The 16,446-nt window shown below is 35.9% G+C and overlaps 2 protein-coding genes across 2 annotated transcripts; both read right to left on the minus strand.

The window, feature by feature from the left end:
* Positions 1–15: 15 nt before the first annotated feature.
* Positions 16–4,752, minus strand: LOC135696780 (gamma-secretase subunit APH-1B). The gene is made up of 6 exons (XM_065216292.2): positions 4,593–4,752; positions 4,126–4,269; positions 3,191–3,261; positions 1,966–2,088; positions 1,352–1,479; positions 16–309 (listed from the first exon to the last, which is right to left on the minus strand). Exons 1-6 carry the CDS (start codon positions 4,703–4,705, stop codon positions 172–174), a joined length of 717 nt encoding a protein of 238 aa, XP_065072364.1. The 5' UTR covers positions 4,706–4,752; the 3' UTR covers positions 16–171.
* Positions 4,753–5,752: 1,000 nt separating this feature from the next.
* LOC135696778 (pre-mRNA-splicing factor RBM22) lies at positions 5,753–16,216 on the minus strand. Its single transcript, XM_065216291.2, has 9 exons — positions 16,123–16,216; positions 14,398–14,451; positions 11,969–11,998; positions 10,821–10,953; positions 10,287–10,387; positions 9,127–9,299; positions 8,583–8,783; positions 7,762–8,000; positions 5,753–6,954 (listed from the first exon to the last, which is right to left on the minus strand). The coding sequence occupies exons 1-9, from the start codon at positions 16,174–16,176 to the stop codon at positions 6,527–6,529; spliced, it is 1,413 nt and encodes a 470-aa protein (XP_065072363.1). The 5' UTR covers positions 16,177–16,216; the 3' UTR covers positions 5,753–6,526.
* Between the last annotated feature and the right edge of the window lie 230 nt (positions 16,217–16,446).

The following is a 16,446-nucleotide window of genomic DNA, read 5'->3' on the forward strand; positions in this document are numbered from 1 at the left end:
AGATTCCAAACTAAATAAAAGAAACACCAATTAATATAAGAAAATTATAAGATCGAATTTGGTAAATCTGACATAAAACTACATTTATACAATGGCTCATACATTTTTTACAGGTTTACAAGTCAAGTATTGTGGATATTACCATAATAGCAATATAAAAAAGTCATGATTCTAATTAGGGAAAACCGATTTCTTCACATTGGCAAAACTTACTCCAACAACTTTCAAAGCCCAGAGTAGATACACAACCAATACACCATAATTCACAAGCAGTGGAACAAGATACAATCCCCGAGAGTTCAATACGGTCTGCAAATGAAAATTGTAGTTAGAATTGGTAAACACACACAAAGCATCATATGAAGAAAGGTTCTGCTTAATATAGATGGCTTACAGTTGCTGAACTGCAGTTCATTTGTGAAATAATTATCCATCGTAAAGCACTGTTTTGCATGCTCTTTAAGGTACACATCATCTTTTGATTACCCGTTTGAGGAAATAACCCTTCCCACTCAACCATTTCTAGCTCATAAAAATCACACTTAATTTTGCTATTTACAACTTTTGTAAAATGCAACAGATTATTTTTTATAATTCTTCTCTACATTCTTACTTCCTGGGAAAAATCTAGCAACGTGGAGGTGATTTCCAATTCCTTAGTGCTTATTTTTCTGTCAACAGGGCTTCCCCCTCCCACTCTTTTGCAAAACAATAGAGCTTTTTTCAAAATCTTTTGTTATGAGTGTTAAATTTTCCCTTGCCCTCCCCCCCCCCCACTTTCAACCTGTGTCGGAACCCATGGTCAAAAATGAACAAATCTCACAGGATAATTGTGTCTTCTCATTTAAAAAAGTAGCAGTCGATGTTCAACACAACCAAGTATAGTGAACATAGAAAATAGCTTAATGTGGGTATATTTGCAAGAATCAGGTCCATGTTTGCCACCAAATTTTTAAACTTGCTTAAACAAATCAATTAATGCATGCATGTAATGTATGTATGTATATTAGAAACTTCTGGATTTTGGAGAAACTAGGTAAAGATCATGTGACTGAAACAAATATACAGATCAACTGGCATGTTTGATGTACAACTCTTTAAAGTGATGGAACAAAAAACAAGGCAGGGGAGTTTTAGTCAAGTTAATACTATACCACAATCTGGAACAACGAAAAGTAAGGGTCCAAAGACATAATTCTGAAACTTCACAATTTAGTTGGGCATAATAAGCTATCATCATAATGTAATGAAATTTGGGAAGATATTTACATCAGCAGATGGTTATTGTTGACAGATAAATATATAAATCTCAAAAGATTAAAAATATATTTGATTAAGAAATGAATCTTACCAGCAAGGAGACTAACATATGAGACAGAAGAACACTTGTTAAGCGGAACCAGCACCTTTTCTCCAAGCCATCATAGAACAGAATGCCCCAACAAGTGTTTAAAAGCACAAAACAATTAGTCAGCAAGGCTGAAACAAAGATGATCAGGTTTAAATAAATCATTTGAGTGAAGGTCCTTTTGAAGTTAAGTTTGCCAAATTATAGATCCACAAATTTACTATCAACAAATTTACTATCAATAAATATATCTATAAAATATTATTATCAACAAACCATTTAATGCAGGGCTTGACATTTATTGGGGGATGTATGATGTTAAATGTTGGCGAAAAAACTACCTATGTGGGGATTCAAATCACATTTGAAACTTTTCTCAATAAATTGTGACTTGAAGTCAATGAAAGCACTTTTAAAATAATTCCTTCACAAAAAATTGATACCTTGAGCATAAAACTACAGTAATTAATTCCTATCTCCAACAAATAAATTGATTGTTTAACATAAAAATAAGAAAGTTCATCAAGGACAAACCTACAAACTAGAAAAATTCAATAAAAATCACAGATCTTTGTCTTAAAATAAAGCTTTCACAAAGAAACGTTTTGAAGACTAACCTGTCACAACAAGGAAATCTTTGTAATCTCCGTAGAGACCAACAGTTCCTGGACCAGTTATATCAGCCATTACATTAACCATCGCGAACAAACCACTCATGATACCAAAGCCAAGACCAGACACTATCATTATAAAAAAAACATAAAAATTCATCCTTGCAACAAGGGGTGTATCTGAGAGGTATCATGTTCCCATCATGATCCCCATTTTCTGTCAGTTGTTTAGCATTAGATAGTCTTTAAAATCTACTTGAGTTTGATAAAATTTGAAAAATACTATTTGTCTTCACTGGTGGATTTCCCTTTTCACAAAGACTTTTCAGGAAAGCCAATGTTTGCCATTGCTTGCAGCAATGAAACTCATCTATCAAAACATACATTTAACACACATTCAATACTGCATAGATGCTTACTCTTTTATCATTGTTGTCGAAGATACAGAATTTTTTTGGATGATAGAAAGCAAACAAGATAAGTAGGGCAAACAAGAATTTAGGACCTCTCATCAAATCTCCTCCTCTATATATTATATTTTAGAATATATAGAGAAAGAGTTATCGTGTTAGAAAATGGTAAATCTTTCAATCAGAGAAATTGGGCCTAAAAAATCTTATTTAGCATGGGTGTTATGATAATTAAGCAATTCTATCAACAACAATAAAGCTAGCCTTTGAACCATCACTGGATTTCTGGTAGTGACCACCTTCACCTCTTATGTACATGATAAAAAGTTTGTCAATTTCAAAATAAGTCACACAGACTAGTTAGATAACAAACAAGGGTTTATTAAAATTATGCAAAAAATACTACCCAAAAAAATTTATATATTCATACATATATTTTCCTATGTAGCAATATACATTTATGCAGAGGGTTGGACAATTGAGTCTCCCATCCCCCTGGGGCAACTGGTTTTTATCTGCTAAAGACAACTTATTGTTACACTAGGTAACCAAGAAGTAACCAAATTTTCACTGGAATTATTCACCATTGTCACCAGAGTTCCGTTTTAGGAGACCATAGGCCATACGCATGAGACCACTGAAAGGGCCGCTGGTCTCCCACCAGGAGCCAACCTTATTAATGGAATTTTCCACCCCTGATATGAGTTGGTTTATAACATCATATTACATGTATATTATATATATCATACCTGATGATAATAAAAATATAAACAAATGATTACAAACTAATCTGATATAAAGAATGATTGTTACTTGCTTACCATAATGAAATCTCAATTTCCTCAAAGGAGAATGTGATCCTGTTATTGAGATGAGTCCTTCCTCTGCTTTCCTATTATATCAAAAGAGAGAAAAAGGTTAAGATAGTGAATTTTCTTGCTATCACGAGATCATTAAAACTTGCTGTAATAATGGATCCTATATGCTCCATAAAAGGAGCAGTAAAATCAGAGGGGGAAGAAAAGGGGGCTTAGTCCTCAGGATTACTTTCAATAGGTTTACTTAAAAACCATAAATGAATAATATTTCTTTTGGTTTCTAGGATACTCCCCTAAAACAACTTTGTCTCTCATGGAACATGCTCATGGTGACTGTTAGCAAGGACATTTTCCACAAGATAATAACATGGTGAGACAGTTGCCAGTTCCTTTCAACGAAGTGCTGTCAATTTTTGCATGAGAGAGGCAAATTTTGACACTGCAGTGGAGCAGCCAAAGTCATGACAAATTTCCCTTCAAAGTTAATTGGTAAATTTTCTGTCAGCTCTTCAACCATGTTGATTACCAGTCCTTTGTCTGTCTATGATGACAAAATGCCTTTCACTAAACCTACATCCTTTTCTTTCAGGTTTTTGTCATTAAAATTTCTATAGAAAATTAGTACAGGGCTGTTGCTGTGATACTTAGTACAGGGCTGTTGCTATGATGCAAGTCAGTAAAAATTGCCTGTTTGTTAACAGTGTTAACTTCCGAAAATCTTTCTTGCAAAAAAGCTACAGACTCTGCTGGGTGAACCTAAACAAGCAAAGCAAAAATTATCAAAAAACGTTTTACCAATCAACACAAACAAGTACGCCTGACAAGGAAACTTGTCAAGGAAAAATTGTCTGTGTGCATGGGACTTCAAAAGTGAAAAATAAGAGTTGCAATTGATTGCTCACAGTTAGTGTCAGAAAAGCTTATAATTTAGCACTTACTTCAAAATCTTCCAAAATGCCAGCCGAAAAAGTTCTTGAAACAGAACTGAAAATGTAACACCGAAAACCAAATAGCTTTTCAGTGGTACAACTGCTATCCAGAATAGTGAGGAAAGAAAAAGAGCCAAAAGCCAAAAGAATGAACTGCAAGAAAAAATACCATTTCATTAGACGAAAAATACCATTTCATTAGAATAAAAGCCATATTTTGCAAGTGTAGCATGTGTAGGCCTATACCAAGCTGGTAAAACACACAATCTTGGCCTAAATTACAAATAATCTAATAAAAAGTCTTAATCATTCATAGAAATGGAAGGCAACTTAGACAATCGCAGTTTCGCTCACTTAATTATTTATGGTTTTCTGTTGGGAACTTCATAACAACTAATCTATGTATGGATCAAGAAATTTTACAATTTTCAAAACGACATGCAGAGCCTATTCCTGTTTTGATTCAATATACTCACCTTGTTATCATCACGATTACTTGCTGTGCATCAGGGGCAACAGTTAATACAAACAGTGCCAGTGCAGGTCCAAAACCAAGAAAAGAACAACCGAAAAACATTAACGCCGTCATTTCTGCTGTTGTCGTCCGCCATTAACTATGGCCTAAGCGAAGAATTATTTCATCCAATTCAACTCGTGGACGTAAATTATCCAACTCAATCAAACTGTTAAATGACGTCATCATGAAAAATTGAATTGAATATGAAAAATTGCTATTTCTTCTCATGAATAAATGTTTCTCGTGAAAATAAACCTTAGCGCGAACCTACTAAGGGAAAGTGCTTCTTTTTTTAAATCGGTCACTTTCGTAAACCAAATCAGCGGTTATCTACATATGGGTTTGATAACGCTATTGAGCTTTTGCAAGTTTTACTTTGTAATAGTTGCTTAGATGAAGCAAATCTACTTCTGATTGCGATAAGAGCAAGATGGGAACTGTAAAACTTTATTCAAATATTGGCTTTTCGAAAACCTTGATGACCGATTTATAGGAAGAAAATGTAAGTACCTGCAAGGTCATTTGTTCTGTGAATTTTCGCTAGGTACCATGCAGAGCCAATGCCACCGGAAAGGGGCCGGAGGGGCTATGGCCCCCCACTTTTTTGGTAAGCACAAACATTTCCATAGAGGCCTTGTTTTGGAGCACTAAATTTAAGTCCGATGTATAGAACTTGGCCCCTCCACCTGGAAATTCGTGGCATGGGCCCTGCCATGGTCAACTGGCAGTTGACTTCAGGGACAGCAAAGGCAGGGAAAGGACTCAAGGGGTTTGACTTCCCTGAACATTTTCAAAATTTAAAAATTCGCGATTCTCTTGGTTTTTAGTATGTTTACCCCAAACCCCCCCAACCCCATTTTAGCCTCTAAATCCGTGGAATGCACCGTGGTTTTTTGTTTTTAATTGCTTTTATAACAGGTCCTAACCACATACGGGAAATCAACTAAAGAAAGTGGGTTTACACCTAGATGCATTTGCTAGCTAATGAGTTAACTCAACCAAATATACAATATGCACATAAGAAGAGGTCTGGGTCTACTTAAATCACCGTAAATCTCGCAAGAGAGCTGAATCCCAGCAGAAGAATATCAGGAAGAACGAATAAGTGACTACAAGACCTCAGCTTCATATAATCTTTCCAGAACTCAATACTTAGACAAAAAAATTTCAAAGATAAGAAAAAATTAAGGTACAATGCAATCAAACCTAAATTAAATATTGGTGATATCATTTCCTTTCAATTTTCTTCTGCTATCACTCGACAATGTGCACTAACAGGATTTCACAAAGTCCAGATTATGATTATGTTAAGTCATTTGCCTTAATTGGAATTTCGCCATGCAAATAGCTCTTGATTTTAGGGTTACCTTGAATAACTGGCACTTCAAGCAATCATCTTCACCTGAGATAAATGTTAGGTTATGTTAGAGAAAAGCCCTGACATTATAGCTAAGCCCTGGCATAGGAAAATTAAGGAGGATAAGGAAGAGAGGGAGGTAAAAACCCTGTTCCAACTGTCCCCTAAGTAGATTTTACATAAAACAAATTTCTTCTTCAATCATTTTCGAACTCATGGAGATACTATGTCATTTTAAAATAACTGTTAAAAAAGTTTGAAATAATAAAGAGTTAATGATACAGAAGTTGACACGGTGTTTCAAAAAAGAGACATTAGGGCACGATATCAGCCAATGTACTCCTGAATAATTCTGTACTGGAAAGCAAAAACAGACACGGCTTGACAGAAATATAAAATCTCGTGGCTTTTTTCTTGTGGATGGCAGCATCCGTCAAGTGCTCTACGGCTTCATCAGTAAATATCGTTTATGATGCCATCTGTTGCTATAGGTTATTGATCACAGACTCTCAGTTTCATGCAGTCATCAACCGAAGTTAGCCCTCAGCTCCCGCACCCATCCGCATCGGATCCTGTGAAGGGTAATGAATTCCTCGTGGAGGACCAGGTGGCCTTGGGGGCATGTTAGGAGGTGGCCCTGGGGGTCCCCCTCGAGGTGGTACACCCATTGGATGGGGATAAAATCGAGGTGGCATGTTGGGAGGAAGGCCTCTTGGAGGTGGTGGTGGAATCCTTGGGGGTGGAATTCTGTGTGATGGACCACCCTGCTGAGGGGGAAAAGGAAGCATAGGGAGTCTTGGTGGAGGGGGCATAGGGGGCAATGCTGGTGGCATGGGAATGCTGTGACTTGATGTTGGCGCCGTTCTTGATTCTGCCTGATCAGTTGATGATGTTTCAGTGGCATTTGATTGGCTTTCGTCACCTTGCTTCTCTTTGATAAAGTTTACTGGCGGTGTGGGAAGCGCTACAAATATAAAAGCAAACAAGAGTGAATACTAGGATGTTCTTTGAAGCTGACGTACCACGCATAAACCACTAATATAGCTTCTATAAACAAACGCTTTTTGATATTGTGATAACAGGATTAATTCGAGGGAAGACAAAAGTAAGAAGAAACCTCATGACGCCATAAAATAATTATCATGAATTAATATACAAAAGAAATATTCCTGAGCCAAAATTTTCTGCATACTTTGAACAAAATCAGACATTCAATAATTAATGCGGTCATTATCATAAAGGGGCGTGGGTAACCAGTAGCCTTTGCGGGCGTAAGCTGGGAAGGCGGCCATTTTCGTGGTCCACGAAAATGGTGGAAAGCTGTTAGCACAAGCTGTGTGCAAAATGAAACTAAATAGAAGCCTTCCAAAACGATCTGAAGCGCTAAATTGATGCCAAAATTTTTCCCATCGAATTCTCCTCGCCATTTTTGTCTTGCATAGAAGAACACAGTTAGAAAAACAAAACAAATGCGAGCGCGCAAAGGCTGCTGGTTGCACAGGCTCTTTTAAAGGCATTGAGTAAGAGCATTGGTATGGGAAAAAGAGAGGTCATACTAGAATACGCCAGAGTCGTGATATTCATGCTATGGAACTGAAGCTGGAACTGGTCACATAAATTTACCTTGTGCTGACTTTTAAACGGAATTTATCAACAATCAGCTGTGAACAGCAATGGCCACCAAAACATGAAACCATACCAAGGGAGCCCCCCCCTTTCTGCAGAGGACCCCTGATATCCACAACTCAGTGCTATAATTGAAGAAACCTACCTCCTGGCAGTCCAGGGACGGGAGTCAACTGTAAACCACCATCCTTCCCAGCTTTTGGTTTATCTGCTTGAGATTTTCCCCACAATATTTTAAGTCTTCTTCCTTTTATAATCAGTTTATTATAGGAGCGCTCAGCAGCAGTCTCTGCTGCAGGTCTCGAAGTGAACGTAACGAAGGCACAATTTTGTCTAGTGACCATTGTCACTTGTCTTATTTCTCCAAACTGATAAAAATGGTCCCTGAAAAAAATCAGTGTTGCGTTGGTACTGGGTCGTTCGTGGAAACGAAAAATGGCGAACAAAATAATGTCTTACTTTAATTCTCAATGGATAAAAAACATAACATAATTAGATTAGTGCTATATTCAACAACTGTTTTGTCTGAAAAACACGAAAGAGCGCAAAGAAGCTGCGGGGAATTCTTGAGCACATACAGTTTCTAGTGACTCCTCTCTAAAACAGAGACCCAAGGAGAATGTTCCCCAGGCTGGTAGGACTCATAAATTTTAACGCATTATTGAGGAAACAAAGACTTTGTAGTGACCATAATTTTTGGGGCCTAAAGACTTGGGAGGAGTTTAATTCTGAAGAGGAGGAGGTTGAATTCTGAAGCCTCTTGCAATGTTGACGAGCCTCCAGAGTGACATTTTCACTCAAAATAGCGTGACTTAAAGAGTTGTCATTGATTATCACAAAGTGCAATGTCTTAACTTTTCTCAAGGCTGTTGATCTGATTTGAGGTCTTGGGTTGAGTATCACGACCAAAATGACACGCTATACCAAGACTGAGATCTTATCCAAGTACTGACAAACACCTCTTACCTTAGATCTTGATCCGTTACACGACCATCTAGTCCACCAATATAAAGGGTCATAACTGACCTATCTGATGGCGGCTCCAGTTTCGGCATGCTGGCAGCACGTTTTAGCAACTTATCAGCGACAGGATCGCTAGAGCCGTAGAATCGGTCCTTGATGTTTTGACTTGCAAGCGGATCATTGGGATCTGTAGGCATCTCATGTCTGAATGACGAAAATAGCAAGAAATGAGCTTGTGGAACTGCAAGACTTTATAAATCGTATTAGTAAATTAGGCCTGAGAATACAAATATTTTGAAAAACACGCTTATGTAAAATAAAAGAGCCTCTTTTAGTATCAGAGGTTAAAAGAAAGTTTAGGTATAACTGAGTCCGTTTTGTTAAAATCAATTTTACTTGTCGTGCGTAACAGTGTTTGTCTCCATAGCAAGAGACCAAAGGCCAATGGTCAGTCTATTCCACCACACACAAAAATCTTTGATTCTTGGTCTTAGATTAAAAGTAGATTACTTACACAATCACCACACAAATTAGATAGAAAACAAACCTGAAAGGGCACTCTTCTCCTCGCTTACATTCGCCTTTCACCCAAAACGAGCAAATATGGGGCCTATTTCGTTTGTAGTATGGTGTGGTCCTTGCTAGCTTCATAAGAAGGTCGCTTGCAGCTTGAGACTTGCCAACTGCACCACCAGCATTTGTGCCATCTGTGTTGGCAAGCTATATAAAGCGTAAGAGAGATAAACACAGAAAATATATAAATAATTACAAAAAATTAAAGAGGAATGTTGAAAAATACGCCAGCATAGACCAAAAATGTATGTCTCCTTAATGGTATTTCATGAAGTTATTTTTATGTGATACAATACATTTCTTCCTGTTCAGAAGCGTAACGAGCTTCCTTTGCAGGAGCATAAAATGTAACAATGCTTACAGTGAGCTCTTAAAGGTATTTGACATGCATAAGTACAGCGAATCCAAAAATAACTTAGGCCAAATTGATCAGAGCACGCGCACAAGAAAGGTACTGAAAACCGCTCACGTGAAACCATTGCGCGCTGCTCTAGGATTTCACCGATTGCAAAAAGACTGAAACTGTTCACGTGTTTTTCTCTCTGTGCAATTTGATTGGTCAACCGCCCGTGGTCGAGTGGCTGTAAGCCACTTTTACCTGTGTCAAACGCCTTTAAAGAAGAATACAACTATTTTCTACTTTTGATATGACTTTTGATATGACAAAATTTTTGCGAGGCCTCTTTATTCTATTTACACACTTCGCCCCATGGCTCTCAGCATCTACAACTCAAGACGACGCTGTTGAGATATGGCTTAAAATAGTATGCGTATGTAGTACCATTTATCAACTCATTCTTTATCTAACATTTGGAGAGTATGCATTACACTCTTTTTTATAACAACAATTTTTTAAGAACACGAGCCGCAAAATTGGTCAAATGTTAAGAACAAATCAAGAACAAACAGAGGCTGAGTTACTGTAAAATACAAATCAGATCTTCAGATCAAAAACGAGGATCTTTAGCCATGTGTGGGTGCTTTTTCGGTGAATATTCAAACCTGTCGGGAAATGAAGGTTGTCTCATTCACCTTGTTGGCAAATGAGGCCTGAACACCTCCCTAGATTGAAAAAGCTCGAGAGGCCAAAAAACATACACCTTGATAACACGAAAAAGAGCAAAGTATGCTTACCTCCTTGTCAATATTCTGGGTGTAGAATTCCTTATTAACATCAGATTTCGGCATTTCATCTTTGATAGCTAAAGCTGTATCTCTTACTTGCACTGGCAAACCTAGGGACATGATTCGAACATTTCAAATAGATTCATATTTTTGTCCACAAAGACCCTGGATGACCCTCTGAATTTCATAACAAAATTTATCAACGTGAAGATATAGTTAATCACAGGTATCATTTATTGAATAATGAATAATGTCTACATATATCTATCTCTATGGGGGTGTCATCAAATTTAGTTGTAATAGAGAGATTGGTTTCAACAATTGCCTGATGATCGCTTTTAGCGTGAAACTTGGAGTAGCAACTTAGAACCACCCCGGTCTATACACCAAAGGACAATTTAAGCATATAAATCCATTTAAAAGGAGCATTTGAGAAGGGGTGTTGGAGGTCCAGCAGCTCCTAATTTCCTTTGCTTATGCAAGATTGCAAAAATCAGGTGATTTTTATCATCAAATTATAAACTTTGTCCCACATGCACATACCATATTCCAAATCTAGCAAGCACGTTTGGCACACATTCTTTATCTTTGAACATGTCTGGCAAATTTCTGTTTTCTTGTATCGCATTCTGGCACCAGGGCACCATTTAAACACAGTGAAAGGTCTTTGACATATCTAAAACAATAGAAAATGCTTACTTTACTAAAAGACAACAAAATAATTCAGAGGTATAACTTTTAAACCAAAGAAAACTTTTCATTTCAAATTTAATTCGATTATAAACCAGTTATGTAAATCGAATGGCATTCTGGTAAAAAATATTTCAAAATAAAAAATGAAATCACAATTTAAAATACTTCCGCTTCTTTTCCCATTAACTACATTAAAACATGAGATATATCACTTGAATTGTTTCCTATATCCCTAATTAGGTTTTAGGTACTTTGTGTCAGTTTGTTGTTTATATTATATTATGCACTGCCTTTAATATTTATCAACATTATCAACTGTGTACTCTACCGATATTGCACTTTTCCCAAAATATAGCAGAGTGCAGTCAGAGAGAGCACACATAATTATGGGCCAATAATACTTATGGATAGAGAGAGGCAAAGGTATCCAAATATACTTCATGCTTAAGCCTTGTACATTATTAAAAAACTGCTGTATTCAAAAGAGATTCTCCTCTAAAGTGACAAATGCTAATCTTAATTCCACAACTGTTGGATCATTCATTTTATTTATTTCATTTTATAATAATTAAACAGGTAAACAGGTCATACAAAATCATGTTTTTCAACCTGACCTGTTAAAAAACATTAGGACTAAGAAATCCAATTTACATTATTTTACAAGATTTTGTCCTAAAAGGAAATGAAGTAAAAGTAGCAGTAGATCACATCTTTGAAGGTTTTCAGGGAGGGTGTCAATTTTGTTTCTCTTTCAAGACTGTTCCACAGTTTCGTACCTTGATAAAAAAAGCTTTTTGGCCACTGCTTATTTTTTAGGTGTGGTATCATAAGATCAGTTTCAGAAGGAACTGATCTCATACTTACTTTCAGAAGATTATCTCACACTTCCTACTAGCACCTTTTGCATGACATATAAAAGTGTGAACAAGATGTTTTAGCATTAGAAAGCAGAGGAATTGAAGAATAAAACGAAATATAAAAAGTGTATTGATACAAACCTTGCACTCTTTGCCATACTTTTCTTTCAACTAAAATATAAAGGTAAATATAATCAGATATATCTAAGATCTAAGACACACTATAATTTTATTATTACTTAAATACCTGCTTACCTGATACAAAGAGGCTAAAACTATAAACTTTCTTTGGGTAAATGATAAAATGAAGGCACAAACATTAGATGTAAGAAGAAAAGAGCCTTGAAAGAATATAAATCCTAATAAAAATTAAAGCTTATGAAATTACCTTCTATGGACAAGAAGGACAACAAGAAGAAAAGATAAATATTACTTCAAGAAACTGGGATACTGGAATCAAACGCATAGGGAATGGCCACCTACAATCTACTTTTATTTGTTTGTGTTAGTTATTTATTGGAGTTAATTGGCTTTTCTTTAGATATAAAACGCTTTGTTTACTAAGTGAGGATAACCACACATTTGGAAACCCAAAGATAAAACAAATCTTGGTCAGACACTGCCAGTTAGGCCCACTCACAGAACTTTGTTTTCACATTAAACAGATTGAAATGTAACTGTCTTGGCCCTGGGTTAATATTGCTCCACTATGAAAGCAATGGGCAGTGGTGTACTAGGGATGAGATCACAGGAGGGGAGGGGGGCAAAAGATCAAAATGGTGCCTTTTTACATTTAACCTCATTTTATGCAATGTTATGATTGTAAGTGTCTCAAGAAAATTATGCAAACCACACAAATATATAACGCTTCCCTGACATCACAGTCCACACATAGAGGGCATTCAGGATGGGGAATAGAGTGTGTGGCTAATGACATAATTTTGCAATAATTCTGTAAATTTATATAAAGAGAACTCTTTGGTTAGATCAGGGGTGTCATAATAGATCACACAGGGGGCCAAATTTCCAAAACATACACTCAGTTGAAGACCAAAGAGGATAAACATTTATTGAACACATTTAATCTGATGAAGCCGTGTATGTCAGACAAAATATTAGCATCTATTAAACTTAATTTACTTTTTGAATATACTATAAAATTACTTCAATTTTCCAATTTAACAAGATAAAATGATAATTCTATTATTCTATCTTGTTTTTATTGAAAGATTCACAGAATCCAGCAGACAGCATATTCTGTGTTTCTTCCCTTGTAAAAATTTATTGAACACACTATATAAACACAATAATATAAAATGATCTTGCGGGCAAAATATAATTACAGCAGGCCTTGCCCGGAAAGGCGCTCGATCGAGCGCGCGCGCCTAGAGCGGACCCAAAAAAAGCATTGGAGAGCGATTACTAGAGCCCCTCAAAACGTAAAAACAATATTAACACGGAGCAAAATAAATTTTTGGAATTTGTTGAATCAACTTGATCAAGCATAAACAATCTTCCCAACAGACCGCAATATTATGATTTGCGTAAGATTACCCCTTGAGAAAAAATTCAGCAAATTCAACGTTGGGTTTTTGATATCATTTTTAATTTAATAACCCTCTAATAGCCATAAAGGACACAGGCCATCAAGCGTATTCTCCGGCAGATTTATTTGATTTTTGAACAAGCATTAATCTTCTTTTGAAGTATATATTATTTTCTGTTTTTCTTAATAACTTAAAATCGCCTGTGCAAATCAGCGATCACGTTTCCGTCCAAATTTTCGCATTGCTTTTCATTTGCTTTTGCGAGTAGTAGATGTTCTAGCGTTTCTTATAGAATGGATAACATGAAAAAAGGAAACAAAGTTAAATGTTCGATTCAAAGCCATGCGTTTTGATGAAGCAATATGTGAAACTGAACATAACAGTGGTGATACTGACACTGATAAAAGCTCATCGAATGATGGCAACTTACATATCTAGAAAAATCTGAACAATTTTGCGACTTTGTTTTATTATATTTCTATATTTATATTAACATAGTGTTTGTTGCATGTTTTGTTATTTCATATTATGGTGCTTTCTGGTATCACTGTTGAATTTCATATTTAACATTCTTCCGAAGCTTTCAATATGAAGCTCTCGATCTCCTAAAGCTCTCGATCTCCTAAAGCTCTCGAAGGATGCTCTCAAGGAAATTTACTTAGAGGTGCGAAATAGAGCGCCTAGAGTTTCTAAGGGGCTCTTTTTATGGAGCACCTTCATTTTACTTAGAGCAAGGCCTGATTACAGGCTGGGCTGGATGTGGCCAGCGGGCCTTGAGTTTTACACATATAGGTAAGGTTTTATAAGCTAATAGCTTGTTAATATCCAAACTCAACCCTTCAAATACAAGAAATGTAAGCAAAGACATAAATCATAGGTTTATACATTTTCCAAACTACATATTTTATAATTTAATGACACTTTTCAATAAATCAAGCAAAACAAAATATAACATCAACAAAATTATACAACCGTTTTTGATTAATCTCAATTTATCTTCACAAAAATACTGACTACACTTACCATCCTTATGTATGGATTATCACCAAGGCATGTTTGGCAGAGCAGTGGAAAATCCTGAAAAAAATGACAATACTCTTAATGTATAAGTTCTAAAAACAGTTTTAAATAAATATAATATGATAAAAATATCAATGGTCCCACAACCTAAACAAAAATAATGACCCAAAATACCTGAAAATGCCACAAGAAATCTTAAAGGCATTGAGTCATGATAATACCCAAACGTATCCAGATCTGCTGAGTCATGATTTTGGTGCTGCAACAAGTTGACCTTAATCTGGTCAAATGAACTCATCTAGAACTAACTAACAAAACAGTTTCCATCAATAGCAAGTTGTCAACATTGGATGCAGATATGACATGAAACTGCACGATCACACAGAAACCGAATTATCCCCTTTAGAGAAGGTCTATTTATTATGACTCAAGGCCTTTAATCTTCGAATCCATAAAGTTTATTTTACCTTATCATAAAAATGCAAAAATAAGTGTTTTTATAGTAACAGAGTCAACAATTACTGGAAGAGTTTGCCAGAGGAGATAGTAAATGCATCAAGCATAAACAGCTTCAAGAATCAAATAGACAACTATTATAAAGACAAAATATTCAACACAGACCCTAGTGTATTTCTCAAAAACACATATATAAATTATTGATATTCCAACGTAATGACAGGTTCTGCTTGAGTAAAAGTGATACATTTGACTTGGATTTCATTGTTTCAAAAATTGCCCCTCAGCCCTCCATTTTTCCTGTGTGGTCTCTGTAGGATTTTGCTACAAGTTATGAGCCTATACAAAATTTGTATAAGTATAAGTAAATGTATAAGTACAAAAATTACATAACAACCTTTGTTGTGAATGCCTTATTGTCCTATCAACCTAGATCTACATCAGCAAAATGATGCAATTATCTTTTTTTGCTTAGGAGCACCAGGGGAAAATGTAGAATTCACTCATGTCTCAAATCAGGTTTTTATCAAATATCCACAAAAATGGGAGTTAACATTTTCTTTCTCCTGGATTCATTGAAACAGATATTGAGATAAATTTGAGCATCGATTCTAAAAGACTGAACACTCCAAGAACAGGGTGAACACCCCAAGAACACCCCACAAACACCCTAAGAACAAGCTATTAAGGGGCTGAACACCCTTTAAAACATATCAAAATCGGCATATCATTCAAAAAATAATTTGGTCAATCAATCAGAATTAAGTTTGGGGTGGGAAAGGTGTTTAAACCAACTGATGTTTTGCGCGCCAAAAGTGTGAATAAAACATTCTCAGGAATTGCAAATTGATGAAGACTTGATAAGTAAACTTTTACATGAATTTGTTCCCGAGATTATCTCAAATGCGATTTTTCCCACAAAATTTTGAAGAGTTCACGGTGAAACAGAGATGAGCTACTGACACTGTCGGTGTCACATACTAAAATTATAATTGAGTTTCATTGTTGTATGTTATTTAAAATAGATTCACCTATGATTATTGTGTTTAATGTTTTAATTCATCTTCAATGTTGAATATTCTATGTTTAGTAATTTTAAAACAAATGAAACTGAACTGGACTGAACTGAATTGACTTGTGATAACATAAATTCATCTTTCTTGCGGCAAGGCTGGGCTCTTGGTCTTACCCCCCTTAGGGTAAATCATTGTAACCCCAAAATAGCATTTTACTTTTTCGCTGATATATGAGTAAATTGTGGAAATTGCTTACCGATTCCTCCCAGTTTTGGCGATTATATGTATTGGCACTCTTTGACACCGCCATGTTGTTTTCGCAAAAGAAATGCTGTTTCGCGTTTTCTAGTTGAATTGGATTATTTTGAAAATGAGGCAAGGACCGAACTCTGAACCACTCTCAACAGCTGGGGCAGTGCCTGCTTGGGCCCAAGTACTGGTGTATTGGAAATTTATCTTTTTTTATTCTTCAACGATGACGCGTCGTCATTCCATGCTTTCTCCCAAAAGAGCCCCAAAAGGCCCTAAATTTGATGTTAAAATATGTGAAAGTAATTCTGTGTTGTTAATGTTTGATTCA

This window comes from Rhopilema esculentum, chromosome 18 (genome assembly GCF_057945365.1).
Source record: "Rhopilema esculentum isolate cy_ngs chromosome 18, ASM5794536v1, whole genome shotgun sequence".
NCBI lineage: Eukaryota > Metazoa > Cnidaria > Scyphozoa > Rhizostomeae > Rhizostomatidae > Rhopilema > Rhopilema esculentum.